General features: G+C 31.8%; 1 protein-coding gene across 6 annotated transcripts in view; it reads right to left on the reverse strand.

The window, feature by feature from the left end:
- Positions 1 to 15715, reverse strand: part of LOC127710164 (uncharacterized) — a 182521-nt gene that overhangs the window by 635 nt on the left and 166171 nt on the right. Inside the window, exons 2-7 of one of the 6 annotated variants that reach the window (XR_007986019.1) lie at positions 12437 to 12727; positions 10649 to 10934; positions 9986 to 10261; positions 6613 to 6690; positions 2966 to 3027; positions 583 to 772 (exon numbers count right to left, since the gene is read on the reverse strand). The exons of 1 other annotated variant lie outside the window; for it this stretch is intronic. Coding sequence is in view for 2 of the 5 variants with exons in the window: in XM_052215901.1 (XP_052071861.1) it covers positions 749 to 772; positions 2966 to 3027; positions 6613 to 6690 (164 nt within the window). In the remaining 3 variants the exon portion in view is untranslated. Of the gene's footprint in view, positions 1 to 582; positions 773 to 2965; positions 3028 to 6612; positions 6691 to 9985; positions 10262 to 10648; positions 10935 to 12436; positions 15713 to 15715 lie in introns of those variants that run through there. 4 more of the 6 variants (XR_007986017.1, XR_007986020.1, XM_052215901.1 and 1 more) reach the window with 4 other exon arrangements.

Raw genomic sequence — 15715 nt, forward strand, 5'->3', positions numbered from 1 at the left:
ATTGACTAGCAGCTGAAACAATTGCAAAGTATGTAAAGAAAATGGCCAATATGGGATGATATTGGTTAAAAATGCACTAATTTTGCGTTGTAAAGAAATCTTAAAAGTATTGTCCTAACTATTGTTATATGTTACTGTAGTCTGCATAACAGGGACATACATAGAACTCTAAAATTACACCATATCAATACAATGGTTTTCAGTAGGAACCGACCATTCATCTTTTTTTGGGGGGGGGGGGGGGGGGGGGGGGGGATGGGGGCGAGGGGATTAAAATTAACAAAGGTTTGCAAAGATTGAAGACATTCTGTTATCTAATCAATATAAAATACCAAATAATACGTCATTATTCCTCCTTGTAGTTCATTGTGTTTATTACTGAATCTTCGACAGATTGAATTATAAAAATTGTTTGGTTTCAAAAATGCGTGAATGGTATCGTGGCTTTTGTTGCTGTGCCACTTGTTATTATTGATATATAAGTTGCATTAATCGTATTCACTATTTCATTGTCTTTTAACTTACCTAATGCTGAAATGAATTTCCTAATTTGGTGTATATCAGACATATAACAAAGAAATATAAAGCTAAACAGTTATTACGATTTCTGGTTAAATACTGACAACATATATTTTACAAACTACAATAGCACTTGTTCTAAACATTGCTACGAACGTGAATTCTGCTGTCTACATACCGTTGTCAGTTTTTCGGCTTTTTGCATTGGAATCTTCATCCGGGACTTGTGTCACTTTATCTGCTTTTGAAAAGTCTAGAAATAAGAGATACAGGTGCATAAATTAGTTACCAAACCCACAAATGTCTATTAGTGTAATAATACAAATTCGAGATTATAAAGTGAAATTTTTTTTTCTCGGAGGTCCGAAATTGCCTACATTTGAAAGATGTTATAAACTAATCGATTTTACTTTTTTCATCAAAAAAGATCCAGTTTAACATTTTTCTCAAATCTAAGTATTAATGACATACAGTCAATTAAAATAGTTTTATACATAGCTTCTATAATTTTACGTACTAGTAAAAGTTCAATGATAAGTTAACATTGATATTAAAAGACCTTCGAACGAAAAGGGATGTTGAGATTTGAACAGCCCTTTTTGTGAGGTCTTTTAATGTCAATATTTATTTTATCATTGAACTTTTATTTGACTTATAAACCGTCATAAACACAAGAAAAGTACGCAAAAAAAAAAAAAAAAAAAAAAAAAAAAAAAAACACTTGCAGAAGCCTTATTCCCCTGAATTGGACGAGTCTAAATTTATTTAACTTAAATGATAGTTATACTGTACTCAGACTGATATATACAAATAACAGTTACCTAATTGCATTGAAAACGGACCAATTAAATGGCAGTGCATCTTTTAATTATTTAATTGTAATAATTTTCTTATCGTTAAAATAACACCATAGGATAGTTTTATAAAATTAAGGAGTAAATTTATATTTTTTTTAATTCCAACTTTTCAAAATAACGATTTTTTATTTTATAATGAGTAAATCCAAACCCTATACAGACCTCATTTACAACTGACCAATGAATGTTCTTCACAAAAACCTCTTGTTATATATATTTGATGTTTTTAATCTGTCAGTAATCATGAAATAGATTCAAACAGACCAGACGAAAACAGTAAGTAAATTCTTCCAACAATTAGTTATCCAAACAGCTTTTTTCACAACTTCTAATCGAACAGACCTAGATGCATAAGGTCCTTCACAATATTCATGTAAATGTCCATTTGGGTTTTGATTCTGTAATGTTCCTATACTACGTAACATGCAAATGCAAAATAATTAATGTCTGTTCAGTTCAGTCCAATTAAATGATAAATCTTGTATTTTGTTTTTTTTTTTTTAATAAGAATAAAATCGTATTTAAATACAGTCAGGATTCTACTTCGTCAAATTTATCTCCCCATTACGCCAGCTAATTTGTACAATCGTAAAAATGGAAGCCATTGTAGGGATGACGCGCTGCAAATTTAGCTCTTGAAAACCGATAAATTTATTCACATAGCACCATTACGATCCTTATATGCCAGTTGTATTTAAAAGATAAACGTATCTATTAGCTATTGAGCATCATTTAATGTACTTTTCTGCATTTAGTCAACTTAAAACTATTGTCTAATCGGTCGTCAGGTGAAATTTTCGAAAGTTCAAAAACATTTAAAAAAAATTCTAATTAAATATTTCGTGGAAGGACAGACTAAAAATTTTAAGAAGTTGAAGACTAATAACCCTAGATAACACACACAAAAAATGAAGTTTTTTTGAAGTTATGCAATTTTAAGATCCACTTGTAAGGTCTGTCGTCAAGTACTTTTAGTAAAAATGTGTTATTCGAACACACCTACTCTGTTGTTATGACTCATTAGAAAGGTATTTCACTTGACCCATATATTTCATTTTTGAGTACTGTAAATTTTTAACGTTATGAAATCAACCTGTAACCTAAATATATAAAAATAAAAGAATCTAAAGCGAGATGATGTATCAAATATTTTTGCTTTATACGTTTTCAAGAAAGAATAGTCAACTCAAACACGCCCGAGCGTAAAAAGATGCACTCGACTTTCTCTTTTCGATGAAATTATTGCCCATTTTTAGGATTTTTTTCCAAAAAAACTGTCACCAGGGGCAGAGATGTAAATTAATGCTTTAAAAAGATCAATCTATTATCTTTCTGTGGAATTTTTGTCGGTGGAATATATGCTTATGCATTAAAAAGATCCACTTGTATTTGCAACTATCGCAATCGACTGTTTTATGAATATTTGTCTATAATTTTAAAGTTTACAAATATTTGGAAGCTCCATACTATAATTTAAGTAAAAACACGTATAAGATGCATAAAATCCTAAATTCTGCACCTTTATTAAAGTTTTAAAGCCCATAGAAACAGATGTATACAATTCAAATATACCAATTTAATTTTTTTACCTTCTCTAAGAAAAAGTTCCATTTCTTTTGTTTAATTTCAACTGGGTATCCGCCTGAATAGCCTAGATAAATGTAAAATCTTTAGAATCAAGTTCTGTGGGTTTGAGTGGCTCGATCGAAACGTGTGTAGATGAGATATTTTCGCAAGGTTGATCTACATTGAATTTCTTAAATTGAAATACAATGTATCATATGAAAACAAACACTTTTTTAGTCGTCTGTTATTCCCTTTACACGTCTAAATGAAGCATAAACCCCTTGATAACTAAACGTTCACCTTTCTTAATTTTATAATCGTGGCCTGACATAATTATATATTATGAATCCTAATAAAACAGTAGGTAAAAACCATAGTAAAAAAATATTTAAAAAAAATGTATTAGTGTTCAGTCATGAAGTATATTGCAAGAATAAAAAAAAAACATACAAATATTGCATGATTATTGAGTGATTTAAATGGAAATTTTACATTATAGCATTGTACAAGATCTTGTCTTCGTGTACTATGTACATGGAATAATTTATGAAGTTGATTGATTGTTGTTTGCTTTATGTCCGGTGCCAAATATTTCATGCATGATCATGACGAGAACACATAAATTTTAAATACATTAAGAAGTTTTTGCAATAGGAGTTCGACAGTGAGGTTGGACGTGAAATTTGGAATACCACTGAAAAATTTGAATTTATTGGATACGGACAGAAATTTGGCCTTGCAACAGCTGGCCACATCCGGACCCCTCAAATAATTGGTGCAAGAGTTTTTAAATTTACAGAAAACGTTGATCCATGAAATCCTCTTTGAAGTCGACCATCGGTATTTACGTGTAGTTTTCATCATCATTTAACGTATCTACATTGTAATTTAGATTAGGTATTTTTTACTTGCTTTGGTAACAGTGATAATTCTGTGAAACTGTATTGTTTATTGTACTTGAGTTTTTGATATGATATTCCATACTACCGACCTCCTTGCTGGTCTCGTGGGAGCGTTTTCGCCTCGAGAGCGGGAGGTCTTTGGTTCGAATCCCGACCAGCTCAAACAAAGACGTTGAAATTGGTATTTGCTGTTTCAACGCTAAACACGCAGCATTTAAGAGTAAGAGCAAAGATTGGTCGGCTCGGAGTCAGAAATGTGTTCGGATAGGGTGACTTTTGTTCCTGTGGACTGTTACCTTGTGAACTTACACGTTAAAAATCCCGCTCAGCGTTTCAGTCTAGTACAAAGCAGGGGTAATTTTCATATTATATTTACATATTTCCGTCCTGAAATGCATTTAATTTGCCGCTAGACGTTAAGCAGCCATCCAATATCATCATGTATTTTACCGTTACTATATAGTGAAGTGTTTTTCTTCTGCTGGTTTATATTACACCTTCTTTAATTTCCACTGATCGAAATTGAAAAAAGGACACGTGATAATTTTCTACCACACACTTGTGCCTGTTGGGATATCTTAGACGGTAAATAATATTAAATCAAATGTGCCTGTTGGGTTATCTTTGACGGTAAATATTATTAAATTAACTCCGTATTTTTTAGTCATGGGGCGGTTTGAGTATATTTTGTATAAGCATCTTTCTATTACAAAATACTGTAAGTTGACTCTTGATGTTTTTGATTTGTCTGTGTCGTTGGGTAGCTGTCGCATTAATGTTTACCTTTATCTCCTTTTATTCAAAACCAAATGATTGACTTGGATATAGAAATATTGACATCTCTGGACATTTCTAATCCGACAGTATATTCTTGCTAAAGGGGTGCGTCCGTTTGGCTGTTCGGATGTATAAATACGCAGCTACGTCCGGTCGAAATACAGATGTCGTATATCCGATGTATTGTGTATAGGGTTTAGGGCTATCTAAACGTTAAATTTAGAATCATTTGAAAAACTCTTTGAGTGGGAAATACGATCTATGCACAAGTTAAATTATTGAATCTTTAAACAACAACAAACGTCAGCTAAATCTTCAAAGAAGTCGCATGGTTGATTTCAACACAACTTTTGCGCCTTTTGCAAAGACAATAATTGTAGATGAAGAAAACTTTTAAATGACAAAACCGATCAGTAAGACTATATCTAAAAAATTAATGAAACGGCCAAAATAAGTTGAATCCTTATATAAATTGTTGCCCTTTAAAACATTTTTTTTATCCATTCATGCTATTATGACAACTATACCAGATAAAACAAAACTTAAAACAGCGAATTTTGACGAGACTGCTATCGTTTTACGCTTCAATATATGAGTTATTGCCACTCAATGGAGATTTTTTTTCTGTACCACTCCCCTCTTCCTAGTTTGGATGGGTATGATACAATGTAAACCCTGATTTGGACTACGTTATTAAATGTTTAAAAAGAAATAAACGGAAAGAGAAAATGAGGCAAGAAATGGTAAAATGTACACTTAAAAAATCAAATATATAAAAATTGGAAAACTGTTTGAGACAATTATCAAATGAAGACTAATGATTATACATAATTAAATGAAGCTAATTGCTCCCTTAACGTCCAGTGACAAATATGTCATGCTTATTCACGACCTGAAGCAAATGATAACAATTTTAAAGTGACACTTTAATAAGATAGAGCGTTGGCTAGAAGTAAAACGTAAGCCGTACTTAAATAAAGTTGAACCATGATTAAAATCGTAAGTTAAGCTATTGCCCCTTACCCCCTTTTCCCTTTTTCTTCACGGTAGACGAATGCTAAAAATAAAACGACACGAATTTACAATCAATAACGGCCACGATAAGTAAATGAGATATGAACTTATTTTGTAAATGTATTCCTATTGCAGCCAACATTATTCGGTTTCAGACAGGTTTGTATTTCCACTCAAATACCGTCTGATTATTGATCGGAGATAATCAACCAAAAGCACTTTGATTCTCTGAAATTGTAGATTATGGGATTTCGCTGGCTGTTTTGTTCCCGATCCTATTTTGGATCCTCTGACTCTAAGAGGGCGTGTCTAATTAGTCATTCCCGATTTACTTTTAGTTAATAGAACCTCAACTTAAAGACCTACACCGGGTTAATAAGTTCGATGTGCAATAAGTAAACAAGAGAGAGCCTTTATGGAATGAGATCGTCCCCGGTATCTTAGATAATTATTTTGCGTTGAATAACAATGAAAATTGCACGAACAGGTTTTTAAAGGCTAGTTATTGGTGTCGTTCTCATAGTTTAAATTGTTAGATCTGAATATACAATTATAATACAAGTATTATGTATCAATGGTTCTGATTAAATGACAATCAGAATGTGTTTCTCTTTCTTACTGTCTGTAACTAAGGGAGTCGACATTTTGAGTTCCGGAATGTTTGACAATTAATTTTTCCAATAATAAGCAAAAACTCACATTTTGCACCTAGAAATCTTTTTTTTTTATCAAACTTCATCACATTCAGATGCAGTTTACGTTTGACACCTGAATCATACCTATGACTTTATCAAGTGTAGATGTCAAAGAAGATAACATCATTTTGCGGAATATCTGTATAATGAATATTTTACTCCGAAATAGTGGTTAAAATTGAATGATTTGTTTAATTTGCATTAGCTTCAAAAACAATACAGTTATCTTTTAAATGTACACCCGTTGATACCAATTTGATATATAGCAATAAGTGTATTTACTTTGAAGATTTAAAGAGTCTGACGTTGTTTCTCCACTTAAGGTTTTAGCTCCTTCTGTTGATGTTTCGGTTTCTCTTTCTAGTAAAATTACAAATAAATCAGTCCAAATTTAAATCATATAAAAGACTACGTTTATATGTTATGTAAAACAATGATATGCATAGGATTTTCTATTTTGGCATTTTAAATTCAATGTATATAATACATGTTGTAGAAATAAATATAAATATAGGTTAATTTACAGTTAAAATACATAAAAATATACACAGAAAATTATCAGGAAAGCATTAGCATAATATTGAACAAGTGTACAGAAAAATGTGACGTACATCGAGTTTTAGCAAACGGTATTTTCCAATGTTTTTTGTTTTTTTTAGACATCAGTGTAAATGATGTCATCTAAAAAACTTCTCGATCAAAAGAAATATAATTAACCTCATTGTTAAGTAGCTGTTTATTAAGGCTATACAAAAAGCACGCTTGAAAAATCACCCAGTGATCTCGTATCAATATGATATGAAGGATCATGCTTTGTGTCTACTTCTTTCAATCGATTTTATTTTGAATACTATTGATAAAGGAATTGGATATTAAAATTGCCCTTGAAAAAAACAGCATACGTTTTCACAACATTTACTACAGAGGCAACTTTAAACAATCGTAGACCTGTTCTGTGATTTTGAGGAATGCCAACCAAATATAAGAAACTTCAATCAAAGAAATGGATACGTAAACCACAGAAGTGTTCTAACATACCTGGTTATTGTAATGTGTCTGCCAAATGCTCCACAAAATCTCTTTTGAATTATTAAGATCAATTTTCCTTATTTAAAATCAAAACAGGCCTAACAAATGTTTTGTGGTATTTGTCGTGAAAGTATATGTGTTTTCAGAGGAAATGTCAATACTGAATCCCTTTATCACTATCGAAAACACAATCAATTGAATGAACTACCTACTCTATAGACGGAATTAATGGGATGTTGATTCTTAGAAACTCAAAAGTGTATTTGCAATCTAGGTCCCTTTTCTCGTGCAATAGTATAAAAACATTACACGACTACTTCTTCATGTTGTACTCCTTGTTCACTTCACATGTAAAGCACATTTTAATCTTTAAACCAAAATGCAAGAATATGTAATGTTTATTTTGGAATAAATCATAATTCGTGAACAAAAACGATCTGAATCATTCAAACAATTTATCTTACAATGATATGTTCAAGATGCTCATTGTTCTTTAATATACAGCATATGTGTCACATTAGGAGTACATGTTCTTCAACAAAGAGGGGGAATATATCAAAGGGATATACAAACTCATATCACGTCGATTACAAACTGACAACGCCATAGTTGTTTCAGTAACGTTTTGTTAAATTTTATTTCTCAGTTCGTCTTTTTTTTTCTATTGACGTAAATGTACTCAACATTAATATTTTTGTCAATTTGTTTTGGACTTAAAGCTAGTCTTATGCCTCTTTTGTATATTTAATAATTAATTTATTTATTAGTTCGTTTATTCATGTACTAATTCATACTCAGTAGTCATGATGATGTCACCAAAAGGTGGGTTGATGTACGTTTCTGAATATTAAAATCATATATTACTACGCATGCTCCATCAAGTCTCATTGTCAGTCTTTGGATGTAAAAATATACCAATGGCACTTCAAATTTGACCCCAAAATTGGCGAATGCCTAAAAACGTTGTAGTAAAGCAGAAAGATCCTCAATTGCATGAAGTGAGATTGAGATAGTAAAAGTATCTACTGAATATATCCGACATAGGAAAAATCATTCACAGTTAAAGTCCTATAAATCTGGAACGAAACCCAAGTAAAAATTCACAATTGAAAATGACCCTACATTTATCAATTACAACACCAGCTTGTAGGTGTAAGGGAATTGATACAAACATTCTCGAGTAAATGCGCAATATGTGAAAATTATTTTAGATCTGACAGTTCAAGCCCTGTGAAAACATTCAAGATACGTAAGTATGTAACGACATCCGCAGAACTTGAAAAAACTGAAAAACTAAAAATCTTACGTACAAGTACTTAAAACTTCAATAAAAGCATTTAATATTTTTTGAACGACGTTCGGATGGACAAAAATGTCGATAAAATATGCTCTAGAGTGATAACTTTACACAATTCTTAATACTGCATTTAATAGCTACTGTGGATTCATTTTTATTCGTGGTATACCAATTTTCGTGGGTTTCGTGGGTCACAGCGAACCACGAATTTAAGAATTCAACGAAGAATAATCCTGGGAAATGTGTATGGAGTTGGATGTTTATTTCCGGTTATGTTATGCAGTTCTGGTATAGTGTTGACGAGCGATAAACATTGTAACATAACACGTGTTTTTATTGAAATAAGATACAAGTATTTTGATAAAATCAATAATAAATATATCGACTATCAGTGATAGTTTACTTTTTAAAATTGATTAGAACTCTTCATGAAAAATAACTGCAAGTTGTTTATTACCGTGTCATAGTTAGGTTTACTGGTGATTGAAAATCAATAGGATTAATTAAGGACGGGGGTATTGCCCGTAGGTAATATTGTTTATGACAGGAACATTTATTTTCACACCTTTAACTTATATGACTGTTAATTATATCGTGATTGGGGAAATGAGCTTTCAATCAAAGAGTTTTGAATGCCTTATAAAATTCCGACAAGAATTTATAAATTGTAAAACAAAAAAATAATTTGTCTCTGCCCATTATTGTAATAGAAGTTTTCAATGAACACTTTAACCTAGAATGACCAAGTGAGGATTTTTACAATTCAAAACTTTTTCAATGATTCCTATCTTTTTATTGATCAAACCAAGGAGGTTATATGATTTTCTAAATCAAAAAGAAATCCAAGAATTACGTATCTGATTTTTATTTTTGTAATCAGCGATCCACGAATTTACGTATACCACGAAACGTCTTTTTTTCTCTATCCACGAAAATTGATATCCACGAAAATAAATGAATCCACAGTATATAAGCTGCGCAGCACAACGTAGAATTGAAATCCACACAGAAAAATGACAAAGTCATTCAATCATAAAATCATAATATAAGTTTTCTTTAAAATCAAAGATATGACTTTTCACCGATATTTAAAAGAAATATTACCATATATTGCTATACATAAAGAATTGCATATTTCAATTTGCCCAGTACGTGTTCCTTAAGATGATGCCTACTGAGAAACGTCCCGACCAGAGGTTTACGAGGTCGATAACATAATGTATGCGGTAAAACTTTTTCAACATCAAAGCTAATGAACCTGATTATTACAACCATAACTTGCTATCAATTATTCCCGAAGGTTTTGCAACCTTTGTAACTAACACTTACCATAAACATTTATTGTTACTTCAATACTTCCTAATCTTGCAGTATCATTTTGATGTGTAACCGCGCATGAATAAATACCATCATCACTTTGAGATACATCGTTCATTGTGTATGTTTGGTCATTGGTCATGTCTGAGATCAATCCATTCGATTCATGTTATCATACAAAATAACATTTGGGATAACATATTGCGAAGCAAGTTACTGTAAAGCGACTGCCTTTTGCAACATTGACTGATCCAGAGTCTGTTGAAAGTCTAATAGATTCAGGACCATCTGAAACATCACAAAACAGTTATTGAATATCTATGCTGTTGTTTGTTTTAATTTTTATTTTGTTAATCTCAAAATTAGAAATGATATTGCATGTACCTACATGTCGTTTTGAACAAATTACGAAAAAAAGAGAGATGTCATAAGTCAAGTTGATTTCGATACATTTGAATTATTTGATAAACAAATAAAAAATACAAAACAATACAATGGCTATAAGCAAGAATACATGACGTCAAAGTTTAGTTTATTCTTTATCTTTATCCCAATAAAGCATGTGAACTTGCTAACTAATAAACAGAAATCACCAAGAAGTAGAATGACGAAAACATATTCATATGCAGGACATTAATCTTTTATCACATTTTTATTTAATCAGGTTCTACTTACAGTACGGATCTAAACTAACTGTATTGCTCGATGCAGAAATTTTCCCTATATCGTCAGTAACAGTACATGCTACATTCTAACGTCAGTAACAGTACATGCTACATTCTTTCCTTTATCAGACTTTGTAATGGGGTAGATGCTTAATGTATCGCCTTGTACCAGGTGTACGGTAAATTGCTAGGAAGATACGTTGGATGTCGTTTAACACCAGATGAGCACTTAAATACACTTGTACTTCCAACAAAAAGTTGTTTATCATATATGAAATATGGATTCTTAGGGCGCTCTGAAATTCAACGGTAAAAAAATATAGTATTGTCCAATTTGCATGGGCAAATGTACTGCTTAATAACAATTTTTAACAGACAGGGTAAAATAACAAAAATACTGAACTCGAAGGAAAATTCAAAACGGAAAATCCCTTATCAAATGGCAAAATCAAAAGCTCAAACACATCAACCAATGGAAAACAACTGTCATATTCCTGACTTGGTACAGACAGACGTCAAAAGCTATTTCAACAACTCTATAAAATAGAATTGCATTTACATGTTTGCAGGTACAATATCATTCAAATATGTTTTAATTAGTAATGTCAACGAGTACTTGAATACTCAAATATCACTAGGTATAATAGGGTAGCGAATGAATAAATGATATTCAACTACTAAGTAACCAGTTTTCTGTTAATACACTGTAAAATTTTGATCATTAAATTGATTTTCTTAGGAACACCCCTCAGAGCATCTTATATAGGCCGACACTTTTGACTAAACGTATCTTAATGCAAAAAATCGTCGCACCCTGAAGTGACTCTTAATTGATTGTTAAACTACTGTGACATCTTATCATTAAGCCTTTCTATTTGTTTTCTTTTCCAAAATGTAACTGTTGTTTTGTCTGGTTTGATTTTGTTGTCATTTATGTGCAATATGTGCTTATCAAATTATTGATTTAATTATGGTTTTAACTTTTTAATGAGTACAGTGTGTCTTTCTATGTTGTCAAGTTACACTATTGTTTCAGAAAAAGGTCGAAGGTTTGGTACCATTAAAACGTTTAAACCCGCTGCAATTGTTTGCACCTGTCCTAAGTCAGGAATCTGGTGTTCAGTAGTTGTCGTTTGTTGATGTGGCTCATAAGTGTTTCTCGTTTCTCGTTTTTTATATAGATTAGACCGTTGGTTTTCCCGTTTGAATGGTTTTACACTAGTAATTTTTGGGGCTCTTTATAGCTTGCTGTTCGGTGTGAGCCAAGGCTCCGTGTTGAAGACCATACTTTGACCTATAATGGTTTACTTTTATAAATTTTGACTTGGATGGAGAGTTGTCTCATTGGCACTCATACCACATCTTCTTATATCTATATAGTAAATGAGTTATCACTTATGGTATATAATTCTTATTATCAAGTCCTAAGACTATTTAGATTACTACAATACAGTTATAGCATCCTCAGCCGAGTTCGTAGTGATGTAACGTCCATTAGACAACGAACCATAAATGTAAAATGTGCATAAATTATTTCCATTTTTTAGATATCTTTCTGAGCGTATACTCAAATATCGTTTGATTAAAACAACGAGTATAAGATAGTGTTTCCTCATTGGGTTGACATTCCTAGTTTTAATGGATAAGGACTTTAGTAACTTTTGAATTTATAATTAATGTGAAGCATACAGTAATATTAGATGTGTACTAAACTATAGTTATGTATGTATAAACAAATGAGATCATGTAGTTGTTTTGCAGACAAAGAATTTCAGTAGAAACCACATATATTATATACCTGTAATCACTAACAAGGCACATCCCTCAATCACTGTACTGTCGGAAGCTGTTGCAGACTTGTATAACCCAACGTCCAAAATTAAAACGTCTTTTAATGTAAACTGAATGTTCAAGCCATTTTTATTCAGATACCTGTATTTCTGGGAATTATCTTTTGGAATTTCATTCGCAAAATTGTTTTTCTGTGTGTCTACGAGAGTATCAAAAATAACATCAATACTTGATCGATCTGTTGGTGAGGTCCAAGTTATGTTTATGTTTGTACTCAGGTCAGAATAAACCATGTTCTCTAGAACATAAAAAACCATTTACCAAAATTGAATCATCGTTATCATACAGTTTGAGTTCTGTTCGTACTATATAATCTAAAGTAACTGGAAAATTCCATGAGATTATGACACTCGTAGAATGTACATCTATAATTATATCTATAAAAAGTAAAATCACAAAAATACTGAACTCCGAGGAAAATTCAAAACGGAAAGTCCCTAATCAAATGGCAAAATCAAATGATAAAACACATCAAACTAATGGACAACAACTGTCATATTCCGGACTTGGTACAGGCATTTTCAAATGTAGAAAATGTTGGATTGAACCTGGCTTTATAGCGCTATACCTCTGACTTGTATGACAGTCGCATCAAATTCCATTATATTTACAACGATGCGTGAAAAAACAGACATAATAAGTAACATTGTCAAAATATGGGTACAGCAGCCATCACTGTGTCACAATCTCAAAACAAACAAACATTTAACAAATTAGGATTAATATCTAAATTATACAGGAGATCCTGCAATAAAAACATTTACAAAAGGTACGAGGTTATGAAGCACGCAAATTAAAAACGTAAATGCTGTTTAGCTCGTTTATGCTAAATTCAGCTTTTGGTAAACGAAGGTTTGTGTTAAACTAACACGATAAAGAAAAATCCATCAAATCGGCGTTTTTTTTTTAAATGTGTACACTGAATACAAACATGTGTGGCGTAATCCTTTTCGTCCACATAAAATTGTTACAAATGGAGATGCAACCAGTACTGCTTTTATTTTAATCTTTGCAATGTCAAATATATATACTGCAGAAAATCACAGATAAAAATAATATTCCTGGCCTTACGAAAACTTACTAGTGGTTGCATCCACGTATAGGAAAGGGTTAAAAAAATGAAAACAACATGTTATGAATATCATGCGCCAGAAGAGCTTTTCTAGATTTATCTTCATCAGGAACGCTCAAAGCCGAACATTTGAAAGATATTGATGTATAAGAACGAAACAGTTGAAGAGCTACATGACCAAAAAGGATATAAAAAATAGTCAAATTCATCTAAGGTAAAATTTGCTTGAGTTGATATGTGTGTTGATTCGTAACTGTGATATTGTCGCATTCCATACATATCGTATTACTCATTTCAATATTTTAAACTATTAGTTCATGATATTAAGTTTGATTTCAAAAGTCATTTGATAAATCTGTATTTAAGTTTCTTTGGTGGTTTACTTCTAATGTTCACCAAGACGTAATAAGTTTGTCTTCAATATTTGAGTTTGTAAATCCCCTATTATCGTCCGAATTACTAACTAGACCTTTTTTACGCATTTTGTTTGTGTGCTCAACTTTGTATTGTCACATGTCATGCAAATTAACATTCACAAGTTGTACAAAGAGGGATACTCAAGAGGATGCATTGGATTGAGTTACATTTCACAATTCTAAACGAACATGGTACAACTGAACGAGTAACTACTGAATATGTGAAAAGAATGTTCGTTTATGTTTTGTTTGTTTCATAATTAATGATAATAAATTATTTAGTCAAGCTCCTTTGATTTTGCTTGCATTCATATGTTACATAATATTGCGTCGCTGCTTGACTAATCGTGTTCTCAACCGGCTTTGAGAGTTTTATTATATTGAATTTCGAATTAACATTATTCGTTTGACACAACTGACAATTAAAAATCATTCCATAGTGACTTAATAGTACTCTTATTTCGGTGCCTTATGTCTATTGTTTTATATTTTACCGCGTGTCAATTTTTTAGTTAAGCCACTTGCAGTTAATGTTTTACAGTTTGTTCTAATAATGTTATATTGTTGAACCACTGTCCCAGGGTATGGGGAGGGTTGAGCGCCAACAAACCTGTTTAACACCGCCACATTCTGTATGTGCCTGCCTCAAGTCAGGAGCCTATAGCACATATGTTGTTGTTGGTTCATGTATGTCATATTTGTTTTTCGTATATTTGTTATAAATTAGGTCATTGGTTTTTTCTTTTGAATTGTTTATCATTTTTTATGTCAGGCCTTTTATAGCTGACTATACGGTATGTTTTTTTTTAATTGTTGAAAACCTTACAGTGGCCTATAATTGCTAACTACCACTTCATTTTAAATCTGGTTGATAGTTGTCTCATTTAATTTTTGCAATCATACAACATCTCCTCATTTTTATATAAATCAAGGAAATATAGTGGTGGCTGAACTTCACAAATATTTGATATAACAACATCATAAGTTGTACATGAATGCACTGTCGACAGCCCTGAGATGAGATGTGGCCGAGAAACATCCTCTAGTTTGATAATCTGTTTATCGCTATTTTGCATATGACGTCGTCGTTGATTTTTACATTAACAACTGCACGTTCGCCCTAAAATCCTCAAGCGAGTAGCATGACATGACAAATTATCACAACAAAAGTTCAAATGTAGTATAACGTAAGGGTACGCAAATTGCACCTATTTTTACAGTATTTTCACTTGCATTTATTTATGATCCAGACAAAAGTTTCCATTCTGTTTTTATCTTGTAGATGTATCCTTATTTACTATTATATAGTTTCACCAAATTAATTTGAATCCATGTTGAATTATAGAAAAATGGGTTTGAACCTAACTCTAAAAGATCTTTGATTCTGTAATGAGGAGTACTCTACTTGCATCTATGCTTAGATTCACATCCGTAAAAATCGAATAACCGATGTTTTGTTTTATTAAGTATCTAAGAAAGCTTGTAAGATTTCCGCTGCTATGTTTGCTACATGGGTGCAATTTGGGTACTGTGACGTTACACGAATGAGAACATATTCGATAAAACTTAAATGTTTTATCACATTGTTGCAATGAACTGTGAACTGGCGAATGGTACTCATCCAAAAGAATCACAGACGAAACGATCAAACAACAATCAAATAAGCATTAGTTAATAAAGCCTAAGTTAATGAATATAAAGAACCTTTACAGTCTAACAGGATAGCGCAATATCCAAG

This window comes from Mytilus californianus, unplaced genomic scaffold (genome assembly GCF_021869535.1).
Source record: "Mytilus californianus isolate M0D057914Y unplaced genomic scaffold, xbMytCali1.0.p SCAF_7, whole genome shotgun sequence".
In the NCBI taxonomy this organism is placed as follows: Eukaryota; Metazoa; Mollusca; class Bivalvia; order Mytilida; family Mytilidae; genus Mytilus; species Mytilus californianus.